At 42.9% G+C, this 18,431-nt stretch overlaps 1 protein-coding gene across 2 annotated transcripts in view; it reads right to left on the minus strand.

Annotated features, from left to right (window-relative positions):
* Positions 1-16,641, minus strand: part of CLMN (calmin) — a 67,992-nt gene extending 51,351 nt beyond the window's left edge. The window contains exons 1-2 of one of the 2 annotated variants that reach the window (XM_085550538.1): positions 16,466-16,641; positions 6,332-6,386 (exon numbers count right to left, since the gene is read on the minus strand). Coding sequence is in view for 1 of the 2 variants with exons in the window: in XM_015865361.3 (XP_015720847.1) it covers positions 16,466-16,547 (82 nt within the window). In the remaining variant the exon portion in view is untranslated. The remainder of the gene's footprint in view (positions 1-6,331; positions 6,387-16,465) is intronic. The other variant, XM_015865361.3, reaches the window with a different exon arrangement.
* Positions 16,642-18,431: the final 1,790 nt, after the last annotated feature.

The raw sequence follows: 18,431 nt of genomic DNA on the forward strand, positions 1-18,431 counted from the left end.
ATTTCTCTGCAACATTGCTCAGGGATGAGAAGACTCAGGTTATGGCAGTATCAGTAGATACCACTCTACTGCCTATGGTTTAATTAAAACCATCCCCTTGCTACCTATCAAAGCCAAAAATCTACATTTTGCAATCACATTGGCTTTCTTAGTCAGTCCAGGTCCTGACTGCGATGCTTCAACTGTAGTTCTGTCAATTAGTGCTGTAGTTATATTTATTTGTAGTCATGGTATCAGAGCTATATTGTATATATATTGTATATTTTCCAAAGATTTTCACATGTAAATGAAAGAACATTTTTCTTTTTCAACTTTAACAAATGGAAGAACAACATATGCAAGGTAATAATACATAATTCAGATTTATACAAATTGAACTTGAATGTGTTTGTTTTTTTCATAGTTTGCAGTCTGGAAACATGAGCAATCCAATGGGCTAACTTCATCGATTCCTATTACACAGATAAGCACGCCACAAAAAGAAGTCTGGAGTGAGGTAGTAGCTGTTATTAGGTCAACAAACAGAAGCTGGAAAAGCAACAGAGCAACTTATCATTCAGCCTAATAAAAGACATTACCTCTCCCTACAAAGCTTGCCTAGCATATAACATAGCAGCAACTTCACTGCTCAAATATTTATCACCCTAACAATTAAATTCTGCATTTACCAGAAGTCAGAGAGCAGCCTCAGTTCATAATTTACTTTTGTAACTAAACAAGATGCAGTGCAGAGAGGGGGAAAAAAAGCAGAGGAACACCAGTACTGGAAACACAGCCGATATAATTTTGCTAGCGTGGGCACTGGATCTGCAAGTTCTTCCACCCACATGCTGCAGAGCCAGCATCTGCAGAGAACCCCCAGCAGCAAAGTCATGAGCCCTGGGAGCAAATTACTGTACAGCTGATGCTGCCCAAAATTACCATCAGTAGTGTAGGCGGGTCTGTGTCACACATGGCTGATCTGGGGTGCAAGCAGCTCCTGGTAGGTATGCAGGTCTCCTTGGGGACCCTGTGAGACAGCAGTGAAAGCTATTTCATATCCCATGCTCCATGGCACAACACTGCATTGGGACAGCATTTTCTGTGAGGTTGAAGGAATAATCTTACGGTACAAATTGCCAGGCAAACAGGCATGGTGTAACCACAAGGCAGTGTAGGGATACCCAACAAGTTTTAGGAAACAGGAGGTTTTTCTGGAGCATCCCCAAGTCCAGAGACGACTAATAGATTGCTTCCAGGGAAAAAGCACATTAAAGTAAATCTCATTGCCTTGTAAACTGCACAGTAACCATACCCCTACACACAGACATGGTCCTTAATGAGCACCACTGTCATCAAGCAGAGCTCAGGCATCCTTCAGTAACTTTCTTGCTGAGACTGAAACATAGGGATATAGTCTTCTATTTCTTTCCTAGCCTATGTTTAAAGGAGACACGTAACTCCACTACCTCCAGGCAACAACAAAAGAAAAGCCAGGATTATACACACATAACCTCGGTTCCACCACTGGGGCGGGACAGAGCTCAGCCTTCCCAGCTACATGGCTTCTCTGCCAGCACGTCCTTACAACAGCCTCCAGTCACTGCCTTTGGGGTTCAGCCCAGCTCCAAATACATGCATCCTGGTGCATGCTCAGCTTGATCCCAGGTGACTACGTTGGCCCTCTCCAGCTGGTAATGCTCCAGCTAGTGCATTGCTGGCCTCCAGGCTGGGCAACATCACTGCTTGCCAGGCTTCCACTTCCTCTGCTGTGACTTTGGTTGGCTTTAGATGGGTAATGCCAACTGCTAGGCACCCATCTCCAGAAAAACATCAACAGAAGCAATCCCCACTTTGAAAAAGCATCCTTCATTCAGTTTAAATTCAGCCAAAGAAAGCTAAAGCAGAGCTACCTTCATTCTGCGGAGGAACATCATGTTGGCATCCAGAGTGGTTTATGTGTCAACTTTCAGGAAAGCTAATTTGGTTTCACTTTGGAGAGTACTCTTGTAAGGTAACATTTTTTATTTTTCATTAACTACATTGTATCAGGGTGGCTGTGGCCAGGTTCACTGCTCTGTGGCACAGTAAATGAATCTAAATCTGTGTTTTAACAACATCAGGCAGGCAGCAGCTGTTACTGCTGACTGCCCAGCACATTACTATTGCTCTGAAGACTTTCATCAGTGAAGGTACTCAATAACCTTAAGATATTTTGGTCTGGTAACAAATGTTTTCTTTCCTAAACAGCACCTTAAAAACTGAAGTTGTATGTTGTGGAGGGATGATGAAAAGGCTTTCCTATACCCCTACTCTGAGCACTAGGCTATTAAATTTTTATGTAAAGAGGAAAATAAAACATTATGCAAACATCTGAAAGAGTGTGTTAGAGAAATGGAAGGCAGGATACAGAATTAAATGTATAATTCATGGCTTGTGAGAGCCTTTAGGCAAGACCTTTTGGACTTGCTAATTGCTTTTCTGAGAAGTAGTTCAGAAGCCATAACAGTGCCTCCTACAAGTAGGCAAATGTATACAGAAAGCTGTAGTAACATCCATCTAGGGGCTTCCATTATCACCCCTGCTGCAGATGTGTTGTTGCCCACCAGACAATATGCCAAGCAAAGACATCAGGCAGACCTAGGTGTCTGGATCTAATTCTTGTAGGCATTCCTGCATACTGCAGTTTTTGGACTGCAAACAAGTACATTTATTTGTAAATGACTGCCATTATATTGTGGCCCATGGAGGACTTACTGTGTGCCCTGAGCCTTTGAATGTCATGAGCTCTGTGAACATGAGATCAGTAGGACAGAGTGGCCCCTCCACTGCAGCAGCCTTATTTAGTCCAACTGAGCTCAAAGGCAAAAAATTCAGTGGGTGCAAGATCAGATACCAGTTGCAGGCAAGGATATTAATGTGACAGACAGGGAGGACAAAGGCAAGCATAACAGTTTATACAATTACAGAGGCTTGTATATGTGCATAATTTCGTGAATATAAGTCGTGATCAAAGCATCAAAATATTTTCTCATTTCCTGTGCCATAACCATCTCCTCCTTTGTCCCCATTGAACATCCTTGAATTTTCTCATCCCTGTAGGCTTTTATCTACCAACAAGTCCTATGTTCTATTCACATTCTCTAGCTGCAGAACATGTCACTGTAGCCAGTTCTCTGATAACATCCTGGCAAGCACCCCTACCCACTGTTGCTTCTACACCATTAGCCCCTACTAGAAGTTAACTTCAAGGACTTAAGGGAGGCCTCTCTATTGCTGTTTCTAATTTGTTACATTACACAGTCAGAGTTGCTCTCTGTGTCTTAAGAGAAAGGAACTTGCCTCTAAAGCAAGCATGTGTTCCCTTTCTGTTCCCATCAACTTCTCACACTCCAGCCTTTTTGGAAACTTTGAAGCAATGTTCTTGATGAACTGTTGTAACCATCTTCCCCTACTGCTTCCTTAGAAGTCTCAGTTGATGCTCTGTACCCCTTTTCACAACACATCAGAATGAATCTTTTTTAAAAGCTCTATCATTCCCTTTTGGTATTATTTACTGATGCATCAAAATTACCTTAAAAACTCATTAATAAAATGTAAATCAGTATCTTCCATAAAGCAGCTCGACTCCAATGAGTTTGAGATTTACTCCTGTAAAGCTAATGAAAGAGCAAAAAAACAGAATCTGCCCCTTAACTGTACTGTGCCAAATCATACTCTCTTCATGAAGACAGTGAATCAGATTACGTTTTTACTGATTATATACTTATATTCATCAAGATGTTCCATTTACTTCTCAGGATCAAGAATATGAAAAAGCAAAAGGACTCTAGAGATATAAATAAAGCAGAAGGTGCGTAAAGAGTCCTGGTTTAGACATTTCATCTGGAAACCGTAGGTACTGTCTTGTGAAACTTCGTAGCACAAATGAAGCTATCAGTTACACTATAGAGAAATAAAGTTCCACAGCAAGTAAAACATTCTTAAAGTACTTCAAATCACATTAATGAGAGAAACTGCTCTGCAACATCTTCTGTATAAAAATCTTAGCTAATAATCAGTAAATGTAATAGGCCCACCAATGAAGGCAGTTCAGTAGTTAGTACAGAAATGCAATGAAGCTGAGGACTCTCCAACTTAAGACTAGACGCAAAATGCAAATTCACAGTTCTAAAAGTTCTGAAATAATCCCTTACCTGCTTCAGAATTGGAGCAACATGATTCAATCAAGGCTGTAAACTATTCCATGTGCAACTCCCACCAACGCCATTTTAGTTCTAGCAATGTTACTGTTCTTTACTAACTCACCAATTTAGGTTTTGGCATCTGCAAGGGGCATACATGGAACTCACAGTTTTCCCAAGATCTGGAGTTTACAACCCAAATAAACAAATTAAAGGCAAAATATGAGAAAGGGAAAATATGGCAACAGGAAAACCATCCCTTAATCTTGTGAGTTCCACCCTTAATAAATCTTAACTCCTGCCACATAGGAAGTAAGGTAAATAATCACTAACAGTAAGCACAGTTTTGTGTAGTTTTATTTTCTTCTGTGACCCGCTCACTAGGTTCAGGAGAGACAAATTATGATAAACAGAACTGGTCCATTACAACTGTTAACACAAAGGGCAGTCTAACTCCACACAAAGAATACTAGCACAGACGGTGAAACAACATTTTGCAGGAAAATCCATGTTGCTTCACATTAATGAGACATGGGTTACAAGAACACAGTATCATATGTTGTTGCCATTATGTCACAAGTGATTTGTTGTTCTAGCTTAGGTATCCAGATGGTATAAAAAAACTACACCAAACTTCCTACATGTGCAAAGCTTTCGTTACAACTTAAGAAACTGTTTCAGAAAACATGCTGGTTTCTTCAAGTATTCCCAGTTTGCTCTTAACTGCTGAACATGTTCCGTGTTTTGCTTGCAGTGGTTTTACAAGAGCACGTACATGCACTAGAAAACCTCAGAAGGAGGGGAGCTGCGCAGAGCCATCATATTCCTAACATGCAGAAGAGAAGGAACAGGCTAAAAGATTAATGGTGTCTCCCTAGCTCATATAGCAGTGAGGTCTTCAAAGAGGGCCTGGTCTGTGGAAGACGTGTCCATAGAGCTGCATGTTGGATAGTATCAAAGCAGAAATCAGAAACTACACAATCCATATTCACACAGTTTAAAAATAGCTCAAACTAGGAGCAGTGGCTGCTCCTGCTTCATCCACATTAGCTTTAACCTTCTACCCACACAATGGGCATTATCCATTTCAGAGACAAAGCAACTGGACTTGATGCCGATTCTAAGTCCCATTATTAACACAAATCTTTTCCTGATAGGAGCCTCAAAAACCTTTATAAAGAACTCCCGGTTAAATAATTACTTTCCTTTCACTTCACTTTAGCAGACTCCCACAGGTTTGACTGTATTTTCTTTCTTTTAAGTAAATTATGCAGCCTCTCCTAAAAGGTTCACCTTTACAAAGAAAAAAAGAGCCTAGAAAATACCAGTCAAAATTTGACGTATTTTCCCCGTTTCAAAGCAGTAGAAGGGTTTTTCTGGAAGAAGATGACATATTTTCTACTCAAGTAGATAGAAAATCTACTGCAGAAAAAGGGGAAGGAAGGGGGAGGAGAGTGGGCACGAGGAAGATAAAGCAATGAACTGCTGGGAGAATACGTGGGTGGCAGGATTTGGTTTTTAATCTGAAAGGTATATGCCAGCACTTCTCCACAGACATACCTATCAGGGATTCTTCTTTGCACTGCTATAGATTTGTACTGCTTTCTAATGATACCTCTTATTTTTAGGTTAGTTTCCTACAGGTCTTGATGTCCAAAGCATTAGCAAGTTAACAAAGCAAAAAAGCCTTTTTCATCCATGCATTTGCCTTTCTAAGTACCTCAGATTCCTCCTGAAATTAAAAACTGTTTTGTCACCTATGTAGCAGACAACATGGTACAAAGACAGATTTACACCCTGGTAACTAGGGAGCAGGCAGAAGAGGCGGCTGCTCAGCTGATGGATATAAATAGTAAAATCCTAGTCAACAGGATATTATTGTTCTTTGGGGTTCCCAAAGAAGCCTGAAGCAATGGATCAGCTCCTACGCACATGCTGACTGCAGTCAGCACTGGTGTGCAGTGGGCAGGCAGCACAGGAGAAGCACTGCTCAGGAAGACTTCAGAAGTGGCCAGGTCCCAGCACTTCCCATGCTGCAGTAGGAGGATAGATTGAAAAAGTAGGGGGGAAAGGTCTCAGCAAAACACCTGTCATTTGTTTGCTTATATATTAATAACTTGCCTCTAATAGTCATGAAACTATAGAGTAATGCTTTCCCCTCTACTCACCATGAAGCCAAGCCTAGAAGTAGATCACCAGATGAAAATCAAAGAGCCTCAGAAACTGGGAAAAGAAAACAAAGAAGAGACGAGATCTTTCTGAAGCAGATCAGAATGGCTTATTTATCAAGCTGCAACTCCACAGGATGCTGACTTCAACTGGCTTCGAGTCAAGGCAGCTTACAGTCTCAGGTATCACATTATAAGCCATTATAAACCACATTTCAAGGTGAGGCAGTTAATTGTCTCATCCCTCTCTGACCTTTACAGAAAGGAAAAACAATTTGATTGCTCTCCTATTTCCTATTTTCTGTTAACTTTCTCATTTCTTTTGCTTACAGAACATACAGTTGTAATCACCCAGGGCAAACAGACATCTTTGGACAGATACCTCCCCACGGGCAAGATTAATATCTCATCAATGCCCTAAGTAAACTCTTCCTTGGTTTTCCCCTCTTCTACCCATTCCTGAGTTCTTTCAGACCCCAGCACAAGGGAGACACGTTTTCCTGCCAGTAGATACAGCACTGTTCTCTGTTAAAATAACATTTGGATGTTTCTAAGAACTGAAATTACAAGTACAGTGTGACCACAAGTTCAGCCTGGGATAAGATTTGATCTGATTCATTTATGCACGCAAACGAAAAGCTTTTATTAGCTGACATTCCTCAAGAAAAAGGAATTATAATTCCTGGAGATGTTCACCATGAGGGACATTCTTCTGGCTTCTAGTAACAAGTTTCCTTCCTGCCCCAGCTCCACTTTATCTCCTTTTTAGCAACATACTCTCAAAACAAAGCAAACAGAACTCCCGGAATAAACTGAAGGAACTGGAAGTACAGTATGAAGAGGCCAAGGGAACACAGCTGACTCGGATGTTGACCAAGGTAATTCCAGAGCATCTGAAGGAAAAGTTTACCTGAAGATGATAAAATAGAAACTCAGAAAGATGGTCAACATAAAATTACTATAAATACATCTTTCCAGATAGGATGAAGTAGAATAAAGCATGCTCCACAAACATTCACACCATAAAAACCTGAGCCAAGCCAAAATGATGTCTGCCTGCACTCAGTTAGTCCTGACCCTCCAGCTGGTGTGCATTGGAGAGAACACAACAAATATGAATAAACCCAGAAGGAAAGCACCTGCTGCCAGACTGGGCAACACTGCAAGGTGGGAGAAGAGCTGGGTAAGTAGAATCACGTCAGTGAGTCGCACAATTTCAATAAAGACAATATACTTGTTACAATTCAGGCAAATGGTTGGATGACATTTCGTATTGCTGTCAGATAGTGAGGGAAAGGCAAAGAAGGTGTGAAAGAAAGAAACTGGTCAGATCATTAAAATAGGCATCCTGGAGAGAGAAGACCAAGGCTCAAAGCCTGCTCCACCAAAGCTTTCCAGGTTCATACACTGAAAAGCATCATTATACTACCTGGATAACTTTGAAATAAGTCTTCTGGCTTAAATGTGCCTTTGTTCCCAACCCTGAAACAGGAAAGCCAGCCAGACAAATACATCAGAAACATGAGAAACAACTACTAAAGAAATAAAATTAATTCCTTGTTAGTATGTATTAAGGGCACATTTCAGTTTTAGTCAAGACAAATACAAAGCAGTAGGGAAAAAAGCCTATAGGCATCAATACCACCTGAGTACAAGAACTCAAGCTGTGACCCTGTCTGTAAAACCATGACTAGTGAATGCTACTCCCACCTCTGCAATAGCCCTATCCATCTCTAGGAATGCAACGTGCAGGAACACACATACCCAGCAGGACCACCAAGGCAAAAGGAAGCAGGCAGCCCTGCAAACCTTTCTGTCATGTGGACACCACATTAGCACATTACGCTGTGCTTAGCACACAGGGTCTGGGTTCCAAAACTCATCATTAGTGTAATAAATGAAATGAGCGGAAACTCCTGCTCACAGAGCCCAAACTGCAGCAGCTCTTTTGTCAGTCACTGCCCTAAGTTTTGGTTCATTGGTGAAATGAGAGTATGAGAGGTCAAGTGAACATTTGGTTCTTAATTAAAAGCCTGAATGACAAAGCTGTCTGCTGGCTTGAGTGACGCAACATGGAGGTCTCATCAGAGCTTGCTGTAGGCATCCAGACCACCTCTGCAGATGACTTTCATCATTCTCAGCATAAAAGTGAGTGACTAAAGATACATGGAAAAATAAATAAATAAATAATTGCTCTAAAGCCAGCTGTGGGCAATGTTTAGACACCCCTGCCAAATAAAAGTTAGACTTCAAAGGCACCCAAGAACTGACTGGTTGAAACAAAACTTGAATATAACTGGCTATTAATTACTTTGAAATCAGCCTGGAGAGAGACGCATGGGTACCAGTTCTCCACACCTCAGTAGCTACAGGAGATCTCTCATCAACTGAGAACAGCCCCCTGGTCATACCCAGGACCATGGTGAAGCACACCCAGCCCTTCTCCTGTGATCTCCAGAGTCAACACCATTTCCTGGCTTCAGAGACAGCACACTGCTGTGACCTCCAAGTTCTTAAATAACCACATGATGAGTGATACTGTCAACTGCAGCATTATGGGTGAAGGTTTTTATGTAATTGCTTAGTATTAGTGACCAAAACAAGGTGCTTCCTCTTAAGGTTTCTGAAAACAAATATCCTATCCTATTTTGATCCTTCAGATAAACAGGCAATGTTCTAAAGTTTTGAAAGGCCAACACTGAGTACATCAAAAAGACCTACTTTCAAGAGAAGAAATGCAGCTTAAACTTTCCATGTCTCCTTTCAGCCAAGGTCAATAATTATACTAACTTCTGAAAGATGGTTGAGTACAATCTGCTTTTTGTTTTTTAACTAGCATTACATCCCTTTGAAACTTTTCCTTTATAATAAACAGAAATGAAAGAATTAATGTATGAGTCCCTGTAACTTTAAATTGTGCATCATCCTGTCTCCAGGGAGATCTTTAGAAGAAAAAGATAATAAAACTGTGAGCAACAGGAACTAAATGTTGCTCAGTGGCATTAATCATCAGGGATGAGAAGTCCCTGCACAACATGGAACCTGAGAACAAGGACAAGGACCAAAAACATTTCCCCAGTGACTCTAAATGATAGCTGCTGAAGTCACTTGTAATTCTTCACAAAAATAGGCTTACTGATGGTCTTGTCAAAGAGGTAGAATCAGTGGAGCAGAAAATGTCACACAACATAGAAATAACACGTAAAAGACTGACTATCAAGGCATTTACTGTACTGTTTATTTGAGCTTCTTGAAGGAAACAGAAAGAACAGGCTGAAACAAACAATGAGCAGCAGCCATCTAAGCTACTTCAGTCCCTGTTGAGGAGAATCAGGGTTGCAAGACCTAAACCTGAGCTTTCTTTATGTACAGCTAAACATGGAGAGCCTACTCTGCAAGTACCACTGAATGAGACAGGGCACCCCAAGGCATCCACCATTATGGAGGTTAACTGGGCACTTGAGACTTGTTTCACAACCAATAAAAGAGTCTCCAACACAAATATTAAACAGAAAAGTCAGAAGTCCAGCTGCCCTGAAAATCACAAATTTTCAGTAGGCACGAGTATGATTGATTGCCATCAGACAAGGTTTGCCTCCATGCTTTAAAAGCCATGTGTTGTGATCCGACCCAGCCGGAGCATTCCTGACCTCAGCAGGCTCAGTGCAGACACAGGACTACGCAGCATTATCAGAAATGCACTGCAAGAGCAGGTCAGTCTGACTCACAGAGCACTGGTCATGTCCCTGGTCATGGGCACTGCCCAGGAGCAGAGACTTCCTGCTGGGGACTTTAAAATGCACTCATCCCCAGCGCTAATTAGGAGAGGAAGAAAATCCAGTGGGATACATGCATTAAAATAAAAAAGAAAAATAAAGGCTGGGATATAAATATTTCCATTTGAAATTAGTTCTGTGGAACATATTTACTGAGCAGTAACTGGAATTATATTTCCAAAACAGAAATACATGACAACTGATTGCCATAATGAAGCGAATCAACGACACTGATCAAGATTTAATCTAATAACACAAAAGGTATAAAAAACAAAGTAACTCATAGTTAACAGACTGACTGGGTCTGAATTATATTGGTATACATCAGGAGTAAATGACAAGTACAAAAGATACTTATTTCGTATGTTGGAATTAGTGGAAATAATTAATAGAATCCCTCCAAGTAATATATTATTTTAAGTATTAATTCTCGAATCATGCTGCCAAACTAAGTAATTTGCACAGAGTTGAGAGTTATCTTTTAAGTATCTTTGATAACATCTTTTCAGATTCAATGGGATTTTGGGCTTTAGAAATAAATCCTTTCTGTTTGCAGGTTACATGTCCGCAGGTATTTGTTCTGGAGACATGCATGCTGTTGCTAATCATGAGCCTCCTTAGAAGACGTAGATTTCAATTTGTGTTTGTGGCTATGAAGCCTCAAACTGCGGATAAAACATGGCTCAGTTATTCACACAGAAACATGCAGCAATTACAATGAAGTAAAATCCATGCCACAAACCTCCACCTACATTTCCTGCTCTTAAGTGGGTGGGGAGAGATAAAAATAGAGCAGTAGGTAAAGATATTTGTAGAAACAGATGGTTATTTCTTAAAAAGTGCTGTGATAGCCTTCACCACACCAGCACCGACAGAGATGCAACTCCTTATCTGTTGATTTCTTCCTTTGAATACATCATTTTGAGAATTTCTTTGACTTCTGCATGGAAATAGAGGTAAAAATTGGCTCTTCTCCTTTAGATTAATGCCCTTGGCATATTAGCATATGTTGTTCTGCAACAACAGTAAGTTTATATAATATAAACAATACAGAAGATATGAAAATAGTGCCTTAAATGGACAGTGACAAGCTAAAATACCCAAGGTTGATTTAGTCCAACAGAAAGCAATCTTCCAAACAGAAAAAGGAAACAGTCATTAATTTGAAATATTTTCTAAGTAAATGCTATAAACATGTCAGAATACAGGTGACATAACCTTGAAATTGGCTTGGAGAAAGAAAATTGTCTGAATTTCTGTCCAAGCTTAGTGGACAAAAGAAAAAATAAACAGGAGAAGCTATGAGAAACATGTAATATTTTTTAACCAGCATTAGTTTGAAAACAGTATTTTGAGTATCACCATTTATAAACTAAGGCCACTCAACTTGTAGGGTCAGAGATGTGACCAGCTGTCCTAGGTAACACGTTGTGCTGAGCAGCAGCTCTCCAAGACAGGAAAGAGGAGGTGATACGTGTAAGAGCATCGGCCTCCTGCCTCCATTCACGTCTGTGCTTGGAGGCTAAACAAGAACAGTGTCTCTTAAGTTGAAGTATTAGCACGGGTTTGACTGTAGGGCTATTGGGCATGATTTGAATTTGACGTAACTTCATGCACGCAATGGGACAGAGATCCCAGACCTTTAATTTGCTAGAGAAATTAGGCACTGACCTTGTTAAAACGGCACACTGAAACGTGCAATCTGTGCTTTCTCTTACCTCTCACTACTCTTTTATTCCATTGCAAGTGCTCCCTGCATTTAGAGCAGGGAGTCCTCCTCATTGCTGACTAACATCGTAAGCCACAATAGTGCCATTACAGAAGCCACCTCCATCAGAATAACTATGTTTCCAGCATTACCTTTAGTTTCTTATACTTGGATCTGAATCTGCATTCTGGGGCGTTGCATTTAGAACTCCCAGGTCCATTGAATTTCTATACAAATTGAATTTGTATAACTTCACTTTCTTGATCTTCCCTCATCATTAATAAAATTTCCATGGTTTACAAACTATAGAAAACAGGTCAAATGTTGCTGATATATTAGAAATGAAGACAGAAGAAAAAAACCACCACTCTGTAGTAAAGTGCAATGGTCATAATCGTTATGCTTCACACATAAAGACAAATACAGAGAGAAAAATATATTCAAGAATTCCTGACTATGAGCATCTGCCTTCTGATGCCCATTGGAGGTGCACAGGACAGAGATATGTTCACTCATAAAGAGAGTTAGCAGCTATGAGCCGAACACCTGTATTATCTCTTAAAACATAGGCTATCTCAAAGGAAGCCGAGGTCCATTTCAATATCAACTAAAGTTATTATTGTTCAAAGCTTATTAAAAGCCTAGATCTTCTAATGTATCCAAATGGGAAGGTAAGCAAAATCTGGGAGTGCTATGAGTTTATGACAAAGCAATGTAAGTAGAGCTGCAAACCAGGGCAAGGATAGGGAGCTTATGGGTCTGGTATTGCTCATTTCATTTCTTTCAGCCTGTTACCACTACTTTTGCATCATTTTTGACAAGTCTACAATATGCTCCTGTCTAGCCCTCCAAATATATTTCAGGGCCACTTAATCATCAGCAAAGCAAGCCTGAGACATGGAAAAGTATTTAAATCCAGGGGAATCCAGGAACATACATCAATAGATTTATGTGGGATCTGGACCAAACCCTGAGTAATCACCAAAATGACAAGTAGCAAGATGCTGTGCTCTTTATCTAGTCCTGATAGATTCCTACCATCCCAGACCACGTACTCTTATTATAAATAAAAAAAAAAAAAAAAAAAAAAAAAAGAGCATTCAAATCACTGTTATTTTTAAATGGTGATAACAGTACTCATTTTTCAGAGATGGGAAAAACTTCTGACTATACTATTCACCTCTACAAACTTCATTCCAAGGAATATAAGGAAAGGAAAGGGATTACATACACATCTGGACTATTGAAAAGTACTGAATTCAGGACCAAAATATCACCTAAAAGAAAATAATTCTTGCTGAGGATGTTGCCTCTTTCCAGTGAGCACGATTCACCACATAAGCGAGTATATTTTTGACGATCCTAAATCAAGCTTCCAGTAAGGAAGCTTTTTAAAATATTCTTGTGTTGTAACAAAATGTTCCCACTGGTGGTGTAATGAAAGAAAGAAAGAAAGAAAGAAAAAAGGAAAAAGCCCATCTCCTGGCAGGAAATTAATTATTGAGCATTCCACTGCTTGATGATGTGCTCATACATCCTGCGCAGGCTTTCCATTTTTTCTCCCAGTATGTGGAGAAATTCACCATGGAGAATATACAAACAGAACAAAGGGGTAAAGAATATCAATTTATTAATTCTATTTAGCAAGCGAAACAGAGCTAGAGAGAGGAGCCCAGTTTACACATCACCACACTGGGGCTCATTCCCTCTTTAATATTGACCTCTTCTCCATCAGATTGCCACTTCATTCTGTGAAATTACCTCTGTTCAAAAGGGAAGAGATGCTCCTGAACTTAGCATCACTTACCTGCGACAGGTTTGAGCTGCCGCTCATAGCTGACATAACCATCCATCTTATAGATTCTGTTTTACACCAAAATATATAACACCTGAGGTTACTTGTGCCCCCTGCACATGCACCTAGGATACTCCTGAGTTCAGCAGGATCATAATGCTGCAAAGCATCCCCACCAGAGCATAACTCAGCAACTGGCATTCTGAATCCGTCAGCAGCATTATGTGGAGCTATCACACGGAGAGGGAACACGCAACAGACTGAAACCACATATGCTGTCTTCAGATAGTGTTTCACATTAGCAGTGCACTACAGCTTAGCTAAGACATGGTGAAGAATTTTTTTCAAGAGAAATTAATACTTCTAGCACTCAAAAAAGGAGACAGAAAGAATATGGTAAACTGCTATGGCAGATGGTTGTGTGATGCCTGCAGAAACTTGAATACTGGGTAGGTTCCTGGGGTACTGATCTCATGCAATTGCCACTGACTGTCCCCTTGGTTCTTCCACCAGCTGCTGGACAGGATGGCTCAGGCTCAGCAGGACAGAAATGTCTCCATCTGTCTTGTAACCCTGAAAGAGCCCCTGTTAAGCTATCTCCTTGTATCAACAGGAGACAATCAGAGGTCAGCTTCTATCCCTGTAGCACATCTCAGCGTTATCACGTGCTGTTCATATCTGGAAATATCTAGCTGCTGCCTGCCATCCTCTCCTTACAACATCCCCCTTGTGCACCGCAGAGGCATCTTGGGTCTACTGACATGCCAAGGGATCCCCAGAGACCTCCACAAATGCAACAGCATCCACTGAAAGGATACATACAGGAAAAAGACAAACCATCAGCTCTGACCATCTCATGCAGCCCTGCAGGAGTTCTGCAGTGCTGCTGCAAACTGCTCCAGCCCCAGCTGGCTTCTCATCTGAAACTCATGACTTCCTAGCACATCAAAACTCTTATTGATTTTACAACTGACAATGACACTCGTGGTGATTCAGATCATATTCTTTTGGGAGCATGCGTTTTGAATTACAACGCATGAAAAAGTTTAATCACTACATATGAACATAAAGCATATGCTGCCATTTTACAAGAAGGCATGCTGAAGAGAAGCACCATGCTTTGCCACTGGGCTCCGGCATAACAAAAATCACACTCTCCTGAGTATCAGACTCACCATCTGTAACATTCTCCATTTCTAGAAGATAATGTGAGAGCTATGTGTTACACATCATCTCTGCTGTAAGTGACAGATATTATCACTTGCTTTGGAGCAGCATCCCAGAACAAATGCCTTTTCTCCCCTGTAAGAGCCCACAACAGGCATAAAACTTCTTTAAAATCCTATTCAGTTTTGCATGCAAAGTGTCAACTAAAGTATCTCTGGGAATTCCTCTGATATGGTAAGAGGGGGACAGGAGTTCTTTTCATTAACATAATGTTATTCAAAGGAATTTGCCCTGTAGGATGACGTTTCTCCTACAGGAATATAGAAGTTCTAGAGATGGCTGTGTGCATCTGTATAAATGCATTTTAAGTTCCAGAGAGGAAAACAAGTTTAACTCCTTCTTATATAAATGACTGGAGAGGCAATGGGAAAAACATGGCAGGTCTGGGGTTTTTATTTATTGTTTGCTTTAAGAAGAGATTTCTACTCCTTCTCCAAATTGCCATGAGTTAACGATTAAACCTATTTTAATCACTAGAGTTGACCGCAAGATATCAAATGCAGGCCATCCATGCTAACACAGAGAATCAAAAGAGACAGGACCATGAGTCAGAAATGTAGGATTATATTACAAGGAAAGACTATCAAAACCCAAGGGGATTTCAACCCAGAATTGCCAGCCTGGCAACTGAAAATTGGTATTTCAGTAGTTACAATGATGCAGGTCACACCCCAGCCACACTTTGCTGCAGAGCTGAAAGAATGGCTAATTTGGGTCTTTCTTTTTCTTTTTTTTTTTCTCTGATAAATTATACATACTCTCTGTCAAACCCAACCAAAAACTAATTTCCAGCAACTGCACTGCCTCAGCCAGTAGACAGAGCTCTAATGTCATCATGCAGAAACAGGAAGAGATAACGAGCTATAATTCGAGTCTATTATTTCTATGGGACATGAAGATGCATGGCAGTATAATGCCAGCTGCTGACTGCGTTTGATGTAACACACCAATCTGAGTGCTCTCCCAAAGACGCTCTTAATTCTCCCATCAGTTTCTGCTAATCACAAAGAGTTTGCTGGTGAGGAGCAAAGATAACTTTGGAAGGACTGATACCAACAGCATCCAAGCCCGGATATTTGCATCCTTTCCACCAGCACAGCCTGTGGCAGAACAGGAGAGTATCTCGGAGACGATTTATCCCACGTTTATTCAACTGTACGCCGGGACAGCCGCCACCTTTCCCTCCAGCTGCGGGACTCGGAGCCAACGGGGTCTGCCCGGCCCCGGCTGCTCCTCCGCTCTGCCCCCAGCTTTCTTCCCACCCGCGGAAGCCGAAACTGCCGTTAACGGCGAGGCAGGGCGAGCCCGGCACCGCCTGCTCGGCACCGAGGGCAGCCGGAGCGTCGGAGCTCCTCGACGGTCCCTCAGGTGTGGTGGGGCCGGGCTCGGCCGCGCCCCTCCGAGCCCCCCAAGGCCGCGGGGCGGCCGCAGCGCTCCGTGGAAACTTTGCTCCCCTTCCCCACGCCGGGCCCCGATTCCGAGCCACGGGAAGCCGCCGGCCCCCTCCTCCTTCCCGCAGCTGGTGGGTTACGGAGCCCCGAGCAAGAGGAAAGGCGGGGGAGTAAAACGGAGACGAGGAGGAAGAGGAGCGAGGCGGCGTGGGAGGGGTCTCGGGGATGTTTGTTTACCTTGGAGGTTCTGCACTCGGATGTCGCTGATGTGTCCGATGAGCTCCTCGCGTTGAAACCAGTCCCACTCCTGCCCGGCCATGGTGCCGCCGGGCCGGCCCGCTCCGGGCAGGGGGCGGTGGGAGCGGGCGGCACCGCCACCGGCACCGGCACCGTCGGCGGGCACGGAGCGGAGCGCGAGGGCGGGGAGGGGGGGCGGCCCCTCTCGGCGCTGCGCCCCGCCCCGCGGCTCTCCTCCCTCCCTCTCGCCGGCCCCCACCTTCGTCCCCCGGAGCCGCCCCCTGGGGCACCGTGGGGCCATTCCGGCCTCGGCCCGTGGCCCGAACAAAGAGAGGGATTTTGGCACCGCTGCTGCGCCTGGGGACGCGATGAGGGTCGTCCCCAGAACACTCGTCCTGCGCCCTCGTCAGAATGGGATGAAAGAACTCGGAACGGCAGAGGGGTCCGATAGAGTAGATAAACGCTGTCAATTAAAAGCTGCTTGTGTCTGCCTTCAGCCTGCTCTTGCTACGCTGCCGAATTTCCTTTGGATTTGCACTCTGAATATCTCCATTCACACCACTCTTCATCCCAAGTGATAGTTATCGAGGCTCCTCAGCATCACTAAGATGTGCTCTGCAAACTTCCCGAGCAGCACAAACACCACTTTACATGCACAGCGTTTAGTTACAGCATACAAACATCTGTAATTCTGCGCCTTTTTCTTCTCAAACCATGGAGATTGTTTAATGTAAACAGAACAACTTGACACAATCCAGTCGGACTGGTATAGTACCACCAGTTAGACTACCAGAACACATGGCTGAGATCTACAAAGTTAAATATAAACAAACTAGGAGCTGAGAGCAGGGCTCTTTTGAGCTGGAAGTGTTTGTGCGTATCCCGAACTCTGGCCCCACACAACCATTTAGACACATGGTGCTCTTCCCACAACACCATCAGATGGATTTTCTGACATCCTTCCAAGTAAAGTGGAGATGGTGAACACGTGAAGTCAACTAGGAACAGGTGAACTGTTTATTAGCTCTGTAACAGGCACCAGTCAGCCATCCCACAGCCCAGCCTACAAGCATCAGGGTGGCCCTCAGCTTTATTACTGTTTACACATCCAAGCCCTAAAGTTTTGCACAAATGTTAAGAGGTATGAGTGCCACACCAAGGAGTTTACAAGCCTGAAAGTGAGGAACAGAGGAAATATCATGTAAAAGGGAAAGTGCACCTGACTCAGGCATATTTGCACGAACCCCAGTGCCAGGCTATGGCTTTACAGTGCACCAGGACATCCTGGTGTTGCCAGGTTCCCCAGGACTGCTACCAGTGTGGGGCAGGTGGCCCAGGCTTGGTGTCACTGGGTGTGGGCACACAGTGGGAGATGGTGTTCTGGGAGCCCTCTAGACGGCCCATCCCAGCCTCCAGGAACTCCAGTGTGTGTTCTCACAGTTTCCATGTAGAGTCATGGAGTCTTTAGGGTTGCAAAAGACCTCTAAGATCACCTAGTCCAACCATCAGCCCCTCACTATCATGTCCACTAAGCCCTGTTCCATTTGCTGCAGGCAGTGTGTGCAGCTGCAGAAATACAGCCGGTGTAAAGTGAAGGTAAATGGGTGAGGAGAAATGGAAAGGTCAAAAACGTTTGGCAGTGAAACGCTCTCATGGAGGTGCAGAAGGAGTAAAGGGCAAGAGGAAGCACTAAAGCACACATTCACTGCAAACCCTGCCCGGGGTGTGATGTTATGGCTCTGATTCACTGCTCTCCACACCTTGTCTGGGTCTGCCTAACACCTTGCTGCCTTCAGCCTGCTCCCTGCCCACATGCAATGTGCCCAGCTCCATCAGCAGGATGGCTGATGGCAACCCCACTATGCTGCCATCCTCAGGCCGGTTAGCAGCTGGCTGTGACTTGTACAGTCTGGGTCTCAGGGTCAGGTTTTATTTAAGATGTTGTAAATGACTAACATCAGGGCAC

This window comes from Coturnix japonica, chromosome 5 (genome assembly GCF_054131305.1).
Source record: "Coturnix japonica strain WE chromosome 5, WE-NBRP24, whole genome shotgun sequence".
NCBI classification, from domain to species: Eukaryota; Metazoa; Chordata; class Aves; order Galliformes; family Phasianidae; genus Coturnix; species Coturnix japonica.